The 18,411-nt window shown below is 40.1% G+C and overlaps 1 protein-coding gene across 5 annotated transcripts in view; it reads right to left on the bottom strand.

Annotated features, from left to right (window-relative positions):
* Nucleotides 1–953: 953 nt before the first annotated feature.
* Nucleotides 954–18,411, bottom strand: part of SEC16A (SEC16 homolog A, endoplasmic reticulum export factor) — a 42,327-nt gene continuing 24,869 nt past the window's right edge. For 3 of the 5 annotated variants that reach the window (XM_084649831.1, XM_084649835.1, XM_084649834.1), the window contains 18 exons: nucleotides 18,260–18,371; nucleotides 17,852–17,957; nucleotides 17,011–17,151; nucleotides 16,749–16,862; nucleotides 14,413–14,617; nucleotides 13,341–13,589; nucleotides 12,397–12,485; nucleotides 11,362–11,409; nucleotides 11,014–11,175; nucleotides 10,275–10,352; nucleotides 9,986–10,042; nucleotides 9,238–9,343; nucleotides 7,484–7,621; nucleotides 6,424–6,518; nucleotides 5,279–5,353; nucleotides 4,586–4,645; nucleotides 3,624–3,701; nucleotides 954–2,601 (listed from right to left, as the gene is read on the bottom strand). In XM_084649831.1, the coding sequence (XP_084505957.1) occupies nucleotides 2,533–2,601; nucleotides 3,624–3,701; nucleotides 4,586–4,645; nucleotides 5,279–5,353; nucleotides 6,424–6,518; nucleotides 7,484–7,621; nucleotides 9,238–9,343; nucleotides 9,986–10,042; nucleotides 10,275–10,352; nucleotides 11,014–11,175; nucleotides 11,362–11,409; nucleotides 12,397–12,485; nucleotides 13,341–13,589; nucleotides 14,413–14,617; nucleotides 16,749–16,862; nucleotides 17,011–17,151; nucleotides 17,852–17,957; nucleotides 18,260–18,371 (1,982 nt within the window). In that variant the 3' untranslated portion in view covers nucleotides 954–2,532. The remainder of the gene's footprint in view (nucleotides 2,602–3,623; nucleotides 3,702–4,585; nucleotides 4,646–5,278; nucleotides 5,354–6,423; nucleotides 6,519–7,483; nucleotides 7,622–9,237; nucleotides 9,344–9,985; nucleotides 10,043–10,274; nucleotides 10,353–11,013; nucleotides 11,176–11,361; nucleotides 11,410–12,396; nucleotides 12,486–13,340; nucleotides 13,590–14,412; nucleotides 14,618–16,748; nucleotides 16,863–17,010; nucleotides 17,152–17,851; nucleotides 17,958–18,259; nucleotides 18,372–18,411) is intronic. The other 2 variants (XM_084649832.1, XM_084649833.1) reach the window with 2 other exon arrangements.

Genomic DNA, 18,411 nt, shown 5'->3' with positions numbered 1-18,411 from the left:
CTATACCAAGAGAGGACCTCTGACGTAGATAAATTAAGTTTGTTGCAGAAGGACGAACAGCTGCCAGCATTTGAGCCTGTGGTTGCAGGAAGTGCAGGTATTTCAAAAGTTAAGACATAAAACATGCAGTGAAGGTGTGAAGAAAAACTAATTATCCATATCTGAACTATAAAACAGCATTATTAACTTTAGTAAACTGGCTGTATCTGAATAGAGAAAACATAGTAAAAACAGAAACAAAAATCAAGAAGGCTGGCACTTAATACGAAACATTGAAAGCTAGGAGGATTAGATTAATATCTAGTCCGCACCATTGATGCTTTGTATAACATACTTGATTGCCCTGTTACTCAGTTACAAACAGTTGCATATTATAAAGGTAAAAACAGTGCGCTTTCTAAACCATTCCATGACAAATGGAAAATTCCACACACAAAAAAGTATCCAGGTGGAAGAGAAGATACTGACTACTTTTGATGTCGGGCTGCAGTAATGCAAACCCAATAGGAAACAGCACATTTATAAAACCATATAAAAATCAGAGGCTTTGGGAAGGTTACCCAGGGATGAATCCTTTAAAAAAAAAAAACCCTTGTCTGATATTTACTGAAAAGTGTACATTTAAACCAACTGTACTGCTTTTCTAATAAGCACTGATTTTTTTTATATTGTTACAAGCCTGAAACAAATTGGAAAGTCATTTATTTACTGTAAAATAGGTTTTAATTTTGAACATTAAAAGGAAAATATTCACTTTTAAATCAGAGGTTGAAATATCAATTTCCAATATATACAAGTTAAAGATTAGTAATGGATAAGTGGCAATCCTTAAGAGGCAGTATTTTCTAAATTATTTAAGAAGCCTGAAGCGTTCAGTGATGTATCTCCAACTGTCCAGAAAAGTTTCCATCCAATTAGCTTGCTAACCAATAACCACAAGAAAAAGTAAAGTGTGAAAGTGCTCCAGAGCGCAAAATATTTTATTTAAGAATTTACAGCATCAAATCTAACACTTCGGAAAGACAGCAGCTCCCAGCTCAGAGGAAGCCTTCTTGAATTAAAAGATATTTGGCAGTCTCTGAAGCCAAGTATCTGAACAGGTTTTTAGTTACAAAAGAAAGCCACACTGACTGCTGCTGACCAAGTCCAGGATTTAGAGCATGGACCACTACCAGAAGGCTACTAATTCCTCCAAGTCACCACATTTTATTTCAAATCATGTATAATCCCTTTGGAAATATACATACGGCTGCCCAGATCTCAAAAGGTGGTATGTATTACCCAGGAAAAAGGGGGCGGGGGGGAATTAATTCCACATATACATTATTTCAACTCATGGGCAGAATGCAAGTAACATCAATCAGCTTCCTTGTCAAATCCTAAAGAAAGTATGACCTAATGATTTAATAAATATTTGAAGTTTATTTTCTCTCCTTGTGGGCCATTCAGACTTTTCAATGCATGTGAATGTTACACCTCAATGGTTTTCAGAATTTCCTATACTAAACCTAAAGCTTTTCAAGTCCATCAGTAGAGGTGTAATCCATTTAATTTAGTATGAAATTCAGTTGTTAGCTATTTAAGACCTTAGTTATTTTATTAACGGAAGTTCAAGAGCAGAGCATTAGGAAGAGATTCTGGCACTCAAAAGGAAAATATTTTTTAAACAACTTTCAAGCTGTTACCACCTTAATTATATAGTGCCAGTAGTTTGAGAGAGAAAGCAAGTAACCATATTGCACTTAAGAAGAACACTCACTCATCAGAAATAGTACAGCATTGACTATTTTACAAAGAGCTTCTTTCAGACTATACAATTTGTTTTACAAGGAGTCTAAAACACAACTACAGACATACTAGATAAAATCCAAATCAGACGAATTTCAGATTTTATTACAGTCACAGTTTTAATTCACTATAGGCCAATTTATTTATTTGGATGAGCTGAGGCCCCCCTCCCCTAAAAAAAAAAATATAAGCATGTGAGGCATGTCCCAGATGAGCATCTTAAACCTTCATATATTGGCAAATGCCAGTATTGTTTTATATGCATTACAATTGTGCATGGTCCTGTTAAGGCCATAGAGTTTTCTGTTAAAAGGTGGACATATATGTCCTACATTGGGAGGGAAGTGTCCTTCAGAAATGACCCTAAAACCTAATTTATGTCTTCAAGTCACACTGGTAGGTTTAAAATCAACCGAAGAACTCCTCCCTTTGGTGGCAGTTTACAGTTGGTTTTCACAACAGACAGTAACCACATCCTTCCCCATTCATCCTTCTCCAACCCCAGTAGGAGATTATACCTTTCTAACCAGCTTTTAAGGGAAAATGTATATTTTTTCTAGTTTGGTAATGATTCATGTACATGAGCTACAAGTAGGGAGACCCATGACAAATGATCAGCCAGCATTAAATTACTGTCATGTCAATTTCAAGATTGCAATGATACTACTATGTGCCATAAAATTTGAGTAGTTCTTTGAATGTCCAGAACTAGTGTAAGTGTTCCAAACGTCAAGTCATTATATTCTATTTCAATGTTGGGTATTTTCTCTGTCCAATTCTCCCCAGCCTTGAACTTCCAGTAGTTGCAGGAGACTGAAAAAGATAAAGATTTATAAAAATCAAGCAATTGCTCTTCTCACCTACTAAAAATCCTGCAAAAATCTGGTTACCTTTCAGAACAAAGACTGAATATTTTTTTCTGCTTTGAAAAAAGAAATTTAATACGCTGGAGGTCTAATCCAATTCCCAGTGATTTACACAGGAGCTGGACTGGTCCACAACTAAATTTAACATCCTAGTGTCAATTAAACATGTCACTACTATCCATGTAAACTGCTTAAATATAAAACCAAAGTTTATCAGAGATTCAGCTAGCAAGGCAGATAATGATTTGCTTGTCTGCTGCCATTAAGTATTAAGATGCTAAGCCACATTTCAGAAGTCTGTTGTAACACACCAAGATTGATTCTCCACAGGACAGGTGTGGGGTGTTGCATGTGTAAGCACAAATTCAAAAGTGATGAACAGGCTGGGCTAGGGAACCTGACCCGGTAGTAGTGACAGCCTGCTGCATGGCTACCCCATGATTCCTGTCCCCTCACAGCAAAGCCTAAAACAAGAGAATATTTCCCATGCCCCACTCCTTTTGACCCTGCATACTTGGTTGGGAGGAGCAGATGTAAGGGACTATGGCTTAGCACCTAATAAGATTAAATTCCACAACATTATGGAGGGCAGGGCAAACAGAAGAGATAGGGCCAAGTGATTTGTAAACTGAAGGGACTAGCACCATAGAAACAATAGGAGAGCTGTAGGTGTGGATCAGAAAGATGAACAAGAGTGAACAGGGGACAGAGGTGGAAAAGAAGGGCGTATGCAGAGATGAGACAGAATGAGATTAAGGGCAGAAAAGAAAGCAGAGAGTTTGTCTGTATGTTTGAAACTGGTACATCATGCCACGTCACTTTTTGAAGGCAGATATGAGAAGCAGACACGAAGCAAGAGATTTCACCATCACTATCAGCTATGTCAGAAATATTTTGCTACCTGGCTTTATTTTCAAGATAAAGGAGCCCACACACAGTTTCTCTAGCAACAATGAGGGTTTCACTCACTTGTGCAAATTGAGAAGGGTTGTAGAACTGAACAGTTCCTGCTGGAGGTCCCCCAGAAGGTGGCACACTACGGAGAGGCTAGAAAGCAGATTACATTCCATTAATTCTACGTATTATCTCTCCCAAGTTTTGTTTGCTTACTAGTAGAAAGAAGATATTATAGGCATTGCTACTCTAAAGTAGGTTCAGAGCAGCAGATTGCAACACATGGGTGCAATATGTGTCAGCACTTTTTGCAACTCTTTATTATTATTATTATTATTACTATTTGCTTAATCTGTAGGCATTGGCAAAATAATATCACATGCATGAACTGTAAACAGCTCTGAAAATCCAAGCATGCAAAAACGAAAGTAACAAGACACCAGTGCAGCTTTACTGAATTAGTACCCTGTGGTTTTGTTAGTAGAGCTTAGGCCTCCCGCAAAAATAAAATGTTCCATCTGTGAGAACTGTTATGCTTTATTGTACGTACAGAAAAGTTTTATGATGTCAGCTCTTTACAGTGCACTGAAACGTAACAGCAGAGATGAAGCATTCCTTTAATTCCTACAGGGGTTGTTTACAGATTAAACGGGCAAGGTTATCATTATTGAGTTCAGAGTATTGCAGCATATTAAGTGTTTTTGTTTGTTTGTTTTTAATTTAAGGCAACTGACTACTTTGGCTCTCTCATTAATGTAAGGACAGAGTTGAGCAGAATTACCAAGTGAATTACTTAAGAACATAAAAATAAAGCAAGCATGCCTAGATTACGTGCTTTTTGATAAATGTAATGGTGAAATTTTGAAGACCCTGTTTAAGTGTTAAAAGGAACACTGCATCATACGTTATTTTTAATATTAATTCCTTGAAATGGAGGAGGGGGGAAATGACTTAAAGTAGCATTAGTAAGAAACTGAGCAAATGCAAAATAAAGGGGGAAAAAGCCAATGTAAGTGAAAATGGCCAGCCACATGTACCTGATTAAAATGCTGGCTTACTTCACGTGATAATGAACTCATTGAACTAGAGCGCGAAAGCTACAAAACAGCAAGAACACACACATACAAAAAACAAATAAAAATGTCGTCATGCATGTCACTGCCCCAAGCAGTTTTCAGTCATTTTATTTCATTAAAAATGAAGTTTCACTCTGTGAAAGGTTTAAACCAATTTTGAATTAAAAAAAATGAAGAGCAAGAAGTTAGTTTAAAATCAAAAGGTTTGGGTTTTTTTTAGAAAGCACAAAATTATAGATAAAGAACACATTTAGTAGGAAAAAAGGTGACCTGGCATATAGCGATCTATTCTCCTCTTTGTGTGTCAAGCATTTAATATTAGTGAAATTAAATGCATGAACAGAGGCAAGAGACCCCAAAGAACTGTTACTGATACTTTGTTCTGAAAAGACATTTTAAAATCCTGTTCAAACAGAACAAGGTGCTCTTGCAGCAATGAAATTAAGACATTTAGCTTGTACTTTGCTTATGGAATTGAGGGGCTCTTTCGTTTAGATTTTTAGAGGCAGTAACTAAGTTTCCATCTTGGCTAGTCATCAGCAATTGAATCAGTTACTTGCTGTTTTAGATTATGCAGGTTAAAACTATTACAGCCTGATGGTTAAAATACGCTGCACAGAGGCAATAGCTGACCCACTCTGAAGCAAGCCTTACCTCTCCTGAATGGGAGCCATCTGGATTGGACCCAGGGAGTTCAGAACCAGGTGGAAGCATTGTAGAGTTTAAATACTAAAAAAAAAGGAAAAAAAAAGTAACCCTATTCATTTTCAATATCTTAAGTCAGCGAGACCAAATTTAGATTTCCAATGGGATTCTGTATTGCTTTATGCTTGTACTAACACTTCGGAAGCAACCATAATAGAATACACTGAGATATAACAAACTTGATAAGGCTAACACTGCTGAGTAGGCTGCCATATTCTGCATGACCTGAAGCTTTTGAGTGTCCTTCAAGCATAGCTCCGAGAAGAGCCATTTTTACTAAACCATCCGGGATTGAGTCAGCTGAGTACACGGAGGTTCAATGGCAACTACTGCAGGGAAAGAATGAGTAGTCAGGAGGTCTAATTAGTACTCATTTGTACTATGGTAGCACCCAGATAACCCAAGTTAGACTGAGCCCCCATTGTGCTACTGCCACAGAGTCTCTGCTCCAAAGAACTCACAATGTAAATATCTGAAATCTACATCTTAAATATGTGGCAGATATGGAGGTATGCAGAAGAGACAGGGTATTCTATTAATAGGTCATTGGTACTACAAAATTCTACATTTTGGGAGGAAGTCATAAGACCAAAGAATTCCTGCCCGTGTATTGACTGATATTTCAATAACGTAAATGTGGCTTGACTATATAACGTAGTTATGAGTCATAGGAACAATAAAGTAAATAGTACTGAAGCACGGAAAAGGTACTTCATCTCCACAGAGGGAGTAGATCATGTCACTCTCAGGCTATAAGTTACCAATGACATATAGAGTGACTACCGACATATTATATACACTAGGAAAAATAATTAAGGGGTCCTAATCCTATAGGTGCCCTGCATGTGGACCCATAACTGAGCACCTACAAAACTGGGGCCCAGGCAAAAGGTTTCCATCTTCCTTCTTCCCCTGTGTTTTCTCTTCTGTCTCCTTTTCCTAGTTTTTTCCCTTCTTTCACTAGGGATTATTTATGTACAGGTAGAACATGCCTTTTAGGTTATGCCACTAGGAAATGGCAACCATAATACTTAGTTTTTTCAATAAATGTTATAATTGGATACGAACGGTGGTTTGCATCTTTACTAACCTACCTGTGGTTCTGTAGTAACATCAGCGCTGACTTGATTTGCAGAGAATGTCTGTTCTCGTGCCCCGCTCCCTTCCATAGGTTGCTGTTCCTCAGGAACTACAGAAGAAACAGGTTTTAACCAAAAATGAACACTGTATCAGACCTTACAGATATATGAGGAACAGAATCAACAGCAGAACCAGGTTTTCAGAGTAGCAAACTGCAATCAGCGAATGAGCTGAATTAAAAATCTCATTTGAAAAGTTACACTGGTTTGATTATATTCAAGGAAAAATATATTAGATCTATTTCTATTATTTCTTCCATCTCCCCTCAAAGATGGTGGGAAGTCTTGTTCAATGGATGAGCGCACAGCTAATTATATTACTATAGTTAGCCATATGCAATACAAGCATATACATTTTATATGGGAAACCTTGGAGCAACACAGTAAACAGAGGATCTATAGCAAGAAAATATGCTGGTAAGGCCCAGAAAACGTGATTCTGGGACAGAAAACAGCAGGTGAGAAAGAAACGAGAACTGACGCCAAGCACTTAGCAAATATGAATAAGGGTTGATGAATTATGTCACCTTGCACAGTTCAAATTTTGGGGGAAACAAAAGCACTATTTGTCTAGCAGAGAACATACATTGCTTAATCAGATTGCTTTATGAGGTGCTCTTTGTGGGTTCTAGTAAAAACTCCCATTTCCTGTTAAATAAAAATAGAGTTACTATATAGCATCAATGTTTAAAAGTGTCATGTGGTTTGGAGAACAGGTGCTGGACTCACTCAGATTTGTTGTTCTGAGGTCCTAGCTGCCCAAGGCAGCTAAGACATAACCCCTCTTAGTACACGTTTTCTAGAAGACGAAGTTTGTGAAGTGCAGAGCTGTAGCTGTTTTTTCCCAGTTGCCATCTCCAGGCTAACATGGCATTCAATGCCTTTTAAAGTTGTTTTAAAGTTTAGACCAATAGTAACAGGAGTTAACATTTTTTAGCACTTTTGATACATGTAATGGATAAGCATCTGTTAAGAGGTCTGCTACTTGCAGTTTATCTGCATTGGGTTTACACACCTGAGTTTGGAACAAACAAGTTTGCAGGGATAGGCATTGGTGCCAAGGGGGCAAAGAGGTCTGATGGGGCAGGAACAGCACCACTGCATTTCGCTCCACTTGGGTTTAGAATGTCAACGTAACGAGCTCTGGTTCCTGCTGAAAACAGGACAACAAACATATGGAAATAAGTCAGCTTGAAGACAGAACAGGTCTTCTGGTTAAAACATCATTCAGGATCAGAAAAAAGTAGGCCCAAGGATCAAGATGGTAAACCCTGAATCACAGCATATGGTGTTGGCAGCAATCACAATTGTGATGCTAATTTACCCAGCAACGCCAATCTTGCCCACAACTCCATGACATGGCAAGCTGTCCAGTGCTCATCAAAGAAGCCACCTCCAAAAGGGGTGGCAACTTTGCCTTAAGAAAAGGAGTACTTGTGGCACCTTAGAGACTAACCAATTTATTAGAGCATAAGCTTTCGTGAGCTACAGCTCACTTCCTCAGATGCATATCGTGGAAACTGCAGCAGGCTTTATATATACACACAGAGAATATGAAACAATACCTATTCCCACCCCACTGTCCTGCTGGTAATAGCTTATCTAAAGTGATCATCAGGTGGGCCATTTCCAGCACAAATACAGACAGCCCCGCAACCTGAAGCAAATACTCACCAACAACCACATACCACACAACAGAACCACTAACCCAGGAACTTATCCTTGCAACAAAGCCCGTTGCCAATTGTGCCCACATATCTATTCAGGGGACACCATCACAGGGCCTAATAACATCAGCCACACTATCAGAGGCTCGTTCACCTGCACATCCACCAATGTGATATATGCCATCATGTGCCAGCAATGCCCCTCTGCCATGTACATTGGTCAAATTGGACAGTCTCTACGTAAAAGAATAAATGGACACAAATCAGATGTCAAGAATTATAACATTCATAAACCAGTCGGAGAACACTTCAATCTCTCTGGTCACGCGATCACAGACATGAAGGTCGCTATCTTAAAACAAAAAAACTTCAAATCCAGACTCCAGCGAGAAACTGCTGAATTGGAATTCATTTGCAAATTGGATACTATTAATTTAGGCTTAAATAGAGACTTGGAGTGGCTAAGTCATTATGCAAGGTAGCCTGTTTCCTCTTGTTTTTTCCTACCCCCCTCCCTCCCCAGATGTTCTGGTTTAACTTGGATTTTAACTTGAAGAGTGGTCAGTTTGGATGAGCTATTACCAGCAGGAGAGTGAGTTTGTGTGTGTATGGGGGTGGGGGGATGTGAGAAAACCTGGATTTGTGCAGGAAATAGCCCAACTTGATTGTCATGCACATTGTGTAAAGAGTTGTCACTTTGGATGGGCTATCACCAGCAGGAGAGTGAATTTGTGTGGGGGGGTGGAGGGTGAAAAAACCTGGATTTGTGCTGGAAATGGCCCACCTGATGATCACTTTAGATAAGCTATTACCAGCAGGACAGTGGGGTGGGAATAGGTATTGTTTCATATTCTCTGTGTATATATAAAGCCTGCTGCAGTTTCCACGATATGCATCTGAGGAAGTGAGCTGTAGCTCACGAAAGCTTATGCTCTAATAAATTGGTTAGTCTCTAAGGTGCCACAAGTACTCCTTCTCTTTTTGCGAATACAGACTAACACGGCTGTTACTCTGAAACTTTGCCTTAGGGTTCTTCACAACAGGGACAATCTTAAGCCTTCCCCTCTATCCTGGGGACTGCCATTCACAACCGTGCGGTTACCTGCTTTTCTGGAAAACATGTTGACACCAGGTGGACCCCCGGGCCCAGGTGGAGCAGTCTGAGGAGCTTTAGGAACCCCGGCTGGAGGTGGTGGCAGTGGCTTGCTCTGGAACCAAAAACCAGTATTAGCCTTTGAATGGCATTTTTAAAACAGACATTTCTCTTTGCTGTTTTCCTTAGCCATTCCATCACACATGTAATTGGACACATTCCCCACCCTCCCCAGTCTAGCTCAGTATTTCTCAACCTTTTCAGGCAGGCAACCCCTTATGTGAAATCAAACGTTTTCAGAATCTCCTCACATTCACCACAAGCATTAAAAAAAGTAACAGCAGCAATATTTGACCTTAAAGAATAAGGGTGTGCAGAAAATGTGATGCCTTGTGACACCTCCTCCTGCCCCCGCCAGGATCATGACTCTGAGTGAGAAAAAGCGGTCTGAGTGGTGTCAACTCTCGAAGACCATAGTCTACTTTCAGTTACACTGGTGTAAATCAGGATAAGTCCCCTTAAGAAACATCACAGCACTCATTGGATCCACACCAGTAACTGAGGGCAGAAACAGCCCCAGAAAACATATCACTCACTCTGATTTATGTAAATATTTACCAGTTGCAGTTCATGTCATACTACATTTTAACCAAAGTAGCCAGCAAAGATGGCTTTTAAGAGCCACTATTTGGAAGTCCCATTATCTGACACTTATCCACTCAGGCAAAGGAAAAAGAGAAACTCCTCAGCATTTTACCTCCTCTTCTGGCTCGTCTAAATTAACCCAGCGCTGTTTCTTTTCATCCCAAACAATCTATGAAGAAATCACAGTTCAAGATTAAGAGTGCAAATAGGTAACAAGGCAAGTAAGCAGCAAATCATTTATAATATTAATTTTGAAACCCATTTTCAGAATTAGGCATTTTGAAAAACTTAATGTATAAAGTTTTGTTTGGCCGCAAGAAAAAAAAATCCATACTCTATGGACTAGAAACAGTTTGAGCAAATTAACGTGTGTGTTGTGTGCTGCAGTTTAGGGCCCTTACTGATTTGTTCTTATCATCTGGAAGGTGAGCTTCATTCTTTCCTTTTCCCATCAGCCAGCGAAACCAATTTGCACCACTCTAAAAATAAATACAAGGCTTTTTAGTGTATTCCTCTAAGAATCTGCTGATAGCAGATTTAAAAATCTAACTTCATACAATTCCATTTCAATTAGTCCTTCATATAAACTGTATTCCAAGACAGTTTAAATGATAATCAATAGAGAAAAATTAAGGCTCATATGGAAAGGAGAAAGATGCTAGTAGTTGAAATCATGAATTTCAGTGAGGCAGAGAGATACAAGATGCCTGAGCCAGATGTAAGAAGCTGCAGAGGAGAAAGCTCTTCTCAGCTGAGACAGGTGTATGGCAGGCCAAGAGATCAGTGCTAACTGAGCAGAATGGAGTAGGAAATGGGGAGTCAGACAAGTTCTGAGAGATTGGCTGAAGTCAGAGAAGGCAATTTTGAACTGGCTCCTGAAGAGAAGGAGAAGCCAACTGCAATGTGTGTCATTGCTTCAGTTCATGTAACTTTAGTGCATGCTGGAAAGCCACGTAGCAGCATTTTGCACATGCTGGAGCCTGGGGCCTGCGCTGAACGTGTGGATTGAGGCTGCAATAGTCAAGACGAAATGTTCATCTGATGATTCAGGTAGGCAGCCTCTCCCCATTTTAGCACCATGATTTACCATAGGTGCCATTAATCATTGCTACTTGTAACTAGATACCCATTTTAATTTACCTTTCTCGCTGCTGGCTCCTTCTTGATCTCTTTGTTGGTCTCTTTCCCTTCAGGAATGGATGGAGGAGGAGGAGAGGGCTGCTTTGCTGCAGAGTTGCATCTTTCTCGTCCTATAGAATGGGTGGAGGATTCTGAGGTGGTCCGAGATCTTCGCCCATAGCCCTGTATTACAAATATGCAGGGATTTTAAACCATTTTACTACTAACCCAGAGGGATTATATTTTATTTTGCTTAAGAAATTCCTTCTTTTGAAATGTCAGTAATAACAGAGATGCAAAGTAATTAGAAGTGGGTGAAATGTAGGTAGGAATGACGATATAGTGAAAAACAGCCTGGTCATGGCATACCATATGTGCTGAAGACTGAGAGGTGGATCTGGATCTTCGTCCCGGTGCCTGGTTAGATACAAAGTCAGCACATGCTTAATAAGCAAGCAATTAAACAAACTGTAGGCAGTACAGTCCCCTTCATTTCCAATTTTAATTACACATTCCCAAACAAAATGCAAGCCATTTGAATTAGTTGTTGAGGCACATCTTTACCCTCGGGTTTAGGTACAGAGGCAGAGAAAGCTGAAACCTAACTATGCTTTCACAGTAGCGTGTCCAATCTATTGAAGAGGTAATCGTGTCAGGGCATCCCACTGAACACACTCATTAAACAGCTATCACCATTGAGAGAGAGGCTGTAAAAAAATTTAAAGGTGACTGATGTTTGCTACATTTTCTGTATGTGATCTTTAAATTATTTTTTAAAATCTTTTTAAAGCAATTTTGGTATTAAAAATACCAGAATTTAGATTTGTACATTTATTTATTTAATAAGTGGTTAACATCACTTCATCCATTGGCAGTACCCAAATGTGTCCCTATTAAGCAAAATTAACGTTAATTCTGTTTCAATTAAGCAACTTTTATCTCATGAGGCTAAATCAGTTCCCTAGGAGATGTCCAACTTAAGTGACTTAACGCTGAAAATACCTGCTGTACAGTAAAACAGATGTTTGTGGCTAGGTTTCGAACACTTATGTACAATTTGGATAGCACCACCAATTGTTCAGGGCAGGACGCCTTAAGTGCAAATCAATACTGCCTTTTAAAAGCACAGACAGCAGACTTGCTCACTAGGATCTGCTTTTCTCTCCCACTGATGTAGCTGGGTCGGCATATGAACATTTTAAATCCAACAGGTCTGATTTTCTACTTCCATGAGTATTTTAAAATAGTAGGTCTCATGTTTCTCCTGGATTGTTTCTCTTCTGCAAGAAAAGACTGGATTGGTGCTGAGGTGCACTAGTATTTGAGAGTGCCACTGAATAATGAGTTCCATATTTGCATAGTGCGATTTGGAGAAAGCACTAAGGATGTATGATGTAAAAATACCATGTTTGCCATTTTTCCATAGAAATCCTCCTCTCTTTGTTCAGGGAAAGTTTTTTGAATTGGAGATTCCTGGGGAATTCTCTGCATTGCTTGAAAAAGAAGAAGAACAGAGTAAGTTAGTAAATTTCAGTGTTTTTCAACACATAATAGATGTCTAAGCAGTTGCATAAGAACTGTGATAAACTTTACCCAACTTCTCATTGGTTAGTGATTCTAATGCTGATTCTAGATTCTAGAGAACGTGATGCTTTAAAGAATTAACTTTAAATTTCAGGGCTTGCATAAACTGCATTTGATGTCTTTTTTTTTTTTTATAAAGTTTATTCATGTGTATTTAGTTTCCTAAAAAGGAGGGTCAGAACCGGCTAAGTGAGGCATTCCTTAGGATGGTGCTGTGCGAGATTCTTTGCACAGCTCTGGTCAGTGGAGATTAGCCTTCACATGCAGCATCTCCTACTATTTAAATTCTATGATTCCCACAGTTCTAAACAGAAAAGGAGTACTTGTGGCACCTTAGAGACTAACCAATTTATTAGAGCATAAGCTTTCGTGAGCTACAGCTCACTTCATCAGACATTCACTTTCAGCCTGAGGTGAAGAACTTCCTCCAATTCCAATCATGAGCATTTCCAACAGAAACTGCCCATATGACGACATTAGGTAGTGGTTTTGTGATAGACAGGTGTCCAGTAGGGAACAGGCGGTGACTCACTTACTTACGCTGGATTTATGTCAAACCTTAAGTCAAACCTGATATGCAATGCCAGCAGTACTCAACTCTTCTCAGTGAGATTCTTCGCTTTCTTTTAAGTTTTCACTCTACACTCAGTTACCCAAGATTTACTTCACAATTTTAATTATTGAAACAAGCTGCTGTGCACTCAATCTCCAAAAAGACTTCAGTGCCCTTAAGGGCAGGGAAGACATTTATTCAGAGCACAAACCTGTTTCCTGGTTTAACTGCTCTTCTGGCCGTGGTTCTGCTGCTTGCGGAGGTGGTCCTCCCGGTGGCATTGTAGATCCCAGGTACAGTGAAGACTGTTCAGCTCCATATTGATTTGGAAAGCCTGGTGGTGCAAAGCCAGACCCTGGCCCAATAGAGGGAGGGGCTACAGGATAGAAAGGAACACCAACAGTTTCTTGCTGAATAGGAGGAGTCACAGCTGCTGATTCCTCAAGGATAGTCTGAGGGGCTGCAGAACAAAATTTAAGAAAATTACTAGTAATAAAAAAAGAGAGACATGGTCTAAGCACTGGACTGAGGAGCCAGGATCCAATTCCCACAACCTCATCTGTAAAACACAGAATATGTGTCTACTTTACAGGGATGCATTTTACTGTGAAGAAGTTATTGCAGTTCATGGGCAGTAGGTCTTTTTTAGTCTGTATTTGTGTATTTGACAAATGTTAAGCAAGTCACCATATCAGGAGACCTCTCTCTGAGGAGGATCTAATACCTCCACATGGATAAGCTCATGGAATGCCTACTTGGGAGAATAGGCCTCAATATTCCCATTGTTGCTGCCTGGCATTTTTTACGTCCTTCGTTCTCACACTTGCTTCTGTGGCAGTAGTGAAGCAGCAATAGGATATGAAGCAGCCGACGTACAAAACGAAACATGTCATTCAAAGACAATGACAACCATTTAAAAAAAACCAGTAAACTCCTTTGAAGTCAAAAGGGGACTGTTAAACACTCCCAGTTATGTTTCAAATATCATCTCCTATTTCTGTCCCCATTACAAATAAGACATGAGCCCGATGCCTTTATGGGGTTTCTATATAAACTGTACAATCTTTACATCCATTAACATACGATAAAAAGTTAACTGGCAATTACGTAAGGAAGTGTTATGCTGCATGAGTCAATCTCCAAAAGAGCCAATTTATAACTAAAATGATATAGCTTAGAAATGAAATCCCATTAGTTTTACTTTTAAATGATTTCTCTATTTTGTAGTCCACTGTATTGGTTCTTCCCCTTGACACACATGGAGAACAATGTGAAATACTAACCTGAAGGCATTAGCTGCACACCTTGCATGGGGTGCACCGTATTAGGTAACAAGGATGCCAACAATGGGTTTTCAGTAGCAGGCCCCATTTCCTGTCCAGATCCTGTTCCATCACACTGACTGATATGGTCTAATTCAGAGCTTGGTGTGCTACAGGCATACTGCTGAGGGGTGGATCTATCTGCATTGTAAGCTATCGTACCATCCTGTTGTTAGGAGAAAACAAAAGCCTATTAACCACCATAAGATGTTAAATTCATAACCCAGGAAGAGCTTAACAAGGAAAGTCTTCTAAATAAAAAAAGATCATTTGTTAGTTTCTTGAAGGTGAGGAAGGGAAAACTTTGCAACTAGATTTTCCATTCACAACTTTCTCAGGTAAAAAATAAGCAAAGGGTCACTGTTAGATCAAGTTCAGCCCCCCAAAAAGATGCTTTAAAAAAAAAACCAAAACACAAACACACAAGCTTTTGCAAAAGCAAAGGCAAGTTTAAGAAAAGTTTTTCAGGTTTTATAAAAAAATACTAATAGAATCAGTGTTTTAAAATCAGCATACCTCCCTCTTGCAGTGTTTGTAACTTAGTTACTACGATCAATACTTACATGCTCACCTTTCTTCTAACAAGTGCATCTCTGCTTGCTCCTATTAAAGCCTTGGAGTTTTACAGTTTTCCTTGCACAAGGATGCATAAAGAAGTCTATTCCACACACACATAGGGCCATCCTTAGGATTTATGGGGCCCTATGCATTATTATTAAACTGGTGTCCCTATTCCTGACGGCAGCCCGGGCTCACATGTGTATTTTAGATAAGGATGGTCTTTTGAAGGATTTATTTAAAAAACAACTATGAAGATCCAAGTATTTAAGGTTAAAGATGAATACTCAGATTGTACATCTAAAAAATCTATGCAAGGACTTTTTGAGAGATGCGATTTTATAATCTTCAGCAAAACACTCATGAAATATTTTTAAAGAAAATTTTAAACTAAGGTCCTGTAGGCTAACGTGTTCTGAGTAAATATTACAGTAATACACAACTGTTTTTGCCAGTAAATTCAGAAACTGACAGTATATAGCTGGGGGTTAGCACAGGGGTGGGCAAACTTTTTGGCCCAAGGGCCACATCAGAGTTGCAAAACTGTATGGTGGGCCGGGTACGGAAGGCTGTGCCTCCCCGAACACCCTGGCCCCTGCCCCTTCCCACCCGCTGACTGCCCCCCCTCAGAACCCTCAACCCATCCAACCCCCGCCCTGCTCCTTGTCCCCTGACCTCCCCCTCCACGGATCCCCTGCCCCTAACCACCCCCCAGGACCTATCCACCATCCAACCACCCCCCCACCCCCGGCTCCCCGTCCCCTGACTGCCCCGACCCTTATCCACACCCCCGCCCCCAGACAAGCCCCCCCCAGACTCCCACGCCTATCCAACCGCCCCCTGCTCCCTGTCCCCTGACTGCCCCAACCCCTATCTACACCCCCACCCGCCCCTCCGGGACCTCACCTTCGCTCCACCCAACCACTCCCTGTACCCTGACTGCCTCTGGGACTCCCTGCCCCTTATCTAACCTCCTCCCCCACCCCCTTACCATGCTGCTCAGAGCAGCAGCAGCAGCTCACAGCCCTGCCGCCCGCAGCAGGAGCATCGGGCCAGAACGCTGGCAGCACGGCAAGCTGAGGCTGCTGGGGAGGGGGGACAGCAGAGGAGGGGTGAGCCTTCCCGGCCAGGAGTTCAGGGGCCAGGCAGGACGGTCCTGCGGGCCGGATGTGGCACTCAGGCCGTAGTTTGCCCACCTCTGGGTTAACAAATGCCTGTTAAATGGCTTCATTACCACTTGAATGGCTCTTTTAACAGTTTCAATGTTGTGCTAATAGGTCTGGCAGGCTGTAAGGCTTTTTTTACTTTCAAGTACTAGATCTCCTCGGGAGGAAGACTCACCAGGCTGCAGCAGCTGGCTGTGGGAGCCTGCTGCAAGGATCAGAACAGGGATAGGAAAAGGCGGGCGGGTGGACACTAAGACCCAGGGGTGCCCCAAATGTTCGGGTGCCCCACACAGCCGTATGCTTGCGTATGCCTAAGGATGGCCCTGCACACACACACACACACACCATCTTTCAATTATTTTACACTGAAAACTGGGGCACCCACAAGACTGCACATCAACCTGATTTAAGTGATATGCAACCGGGTAGCTTTAATATGTAAGAAATCAGAATTTTCTAATTCCCATCTATTATTAGACAAGAACAAGTGCACCACAAAAGCATTTTATGAAAAAGATCTTAAGTAAAAATCTTAGCATGGAACCCTTTAATTTTGGAAAGCAGATTTTATACCTTGATCTGTCCATCCAAGTGCCGAAGTCGTACCAACCATGAAGGTTCAATAAATAATTCCTGCTCTGGTTTCTCTTTAATCTGTGGGTCGAACAGGCGCAACTGAGATGATATCTATCAAAGGAAGCATTATAAAAACAAACAAAATTGGTAAAGAGGTAAATAAAATGGAAATTTTAGAGATTTCTAAGCTATCATTCATGAACCAAAATGTATCAAGCCATGAGTGCTTAATTCTGAAAAGTACTCATCCCTATAGTACCTGAATAAGTTGGCCGATAAGCACAGGCGAATAATAGTAGGGATTTTTAAGAACGGTTTTGGAAATCACTTCACAATAATGAAACGCTTGTGCAGCAAGTCCCATCTCAGCTAGTCGGCAAGCATAGATGAATTTGAAAACCTGTAGAATGAAAGAAGGTAAAGTTATACTGCATGGCCAAATCATTTCTAAAGGTATTGCAGGGCAGTTTGCTACTCCAGCCGCAAACTGAAGTATCCCATTATCACATGTACTCTAGATTTAAAAATGAATACTAGTCAAAAAGCTTTCAAAGTGTTCCTCCACTCAAGTTCTACAAGAGGGGAGTCAGATTGTATACAACAGGTACAAACAAATCCTGCCTGATTTCTTCTTTGAATTTTAAAAATTCAGTCACTATCTTTAATTTAGGTTCTGGAAGTCTGGAATTCACAATATTTGCTCTTGGGGAAAATCAGATTTAGTGGTTAGCATCAGGAAAATCCTAGAACTACACAGTGCAATGATCCAGGTCATAAATGTAGAATTAAATATTTAAAAGATCTACATTTATTTGGATGGCAAACAGAAAACAAAGATCCAGAATTATGGGGTGATTTTTTAAATGTTTAAATCATTCCTGAGTTTAACTTTTGTTTACACTAGAAAATTACCTTGCATTATTTTCATCATCAGGAGTCTTTTGGGAGCAGGTTTTTGGGAGGGAGGGAGACAGAGACCAGGCCCTTCAAGTACTTGAGTATGCAACGAAAGTGAACACCACTCCATTCAAAAAAAGGATAAAGAGCACTTCATACAAAACCTGTGATACGACATTAAAAAAAACAGAACCGCTACTAGCCTGGAAATTGGGTAAACAGCAGGGCTGCGTTCCCAGTGACTGTGCATATTCATAGGATTCCGTTCTTTGAATGGCTTCATTGGTGGCAAACTTTAAAAATGGCAAGCTGAGAGAAAAGTGGAAAAACAAATTAATTTTGACATATTACTTCTAATTTAGATCATGTAATGTTACTGGCACATAAAAAGTTAGTCACATGATATTACTGAGTATAAAGCATCAGATCAAGAAACTTCCATGCTTCAGAAATAAGCAGCTAGGTCCTAAACAACTTTGGTTAAATAATTATATATTGTGGAGTGTTACTTTTTGTGATATTCTAACCATTTCCTTCTATTTTCATCTTTTAATTTAAATAGCAAAGTTTTACAAAAACAAAAACAAGGGCAAGTAATTTGAATTCCACACCTGTGATTTGATCCAATTAGAACAAGCTTCGTTGTTTTCTTTGTATAAACGCCAAACCCGATCTGGGCCATCAGGTAGCAAAAATGAGCAGCATCTAAAAGGCCTTTAGAAGCTGAAACAAAGCACAATAGATCTCTCATGAAATTCTATCT

This window comes from Lepidochelys olivacea (assembly GCF_965140295.1).
Source record: "Lepidochelys olivacea isolate rLepOli2 genome assembly, chromosome: 16".
Lineage (NCBI taxonomy): Eukaryota > Metazoa > Chordata > Testudines > Cheloniidae > Lepidochelys > Lepidochelys olivacea.
The sequence above is the reverse complement of the archived record's forward strand: the minus strand, read 5'-3'. Positions and strand labels throughout refer to the sequence as shown.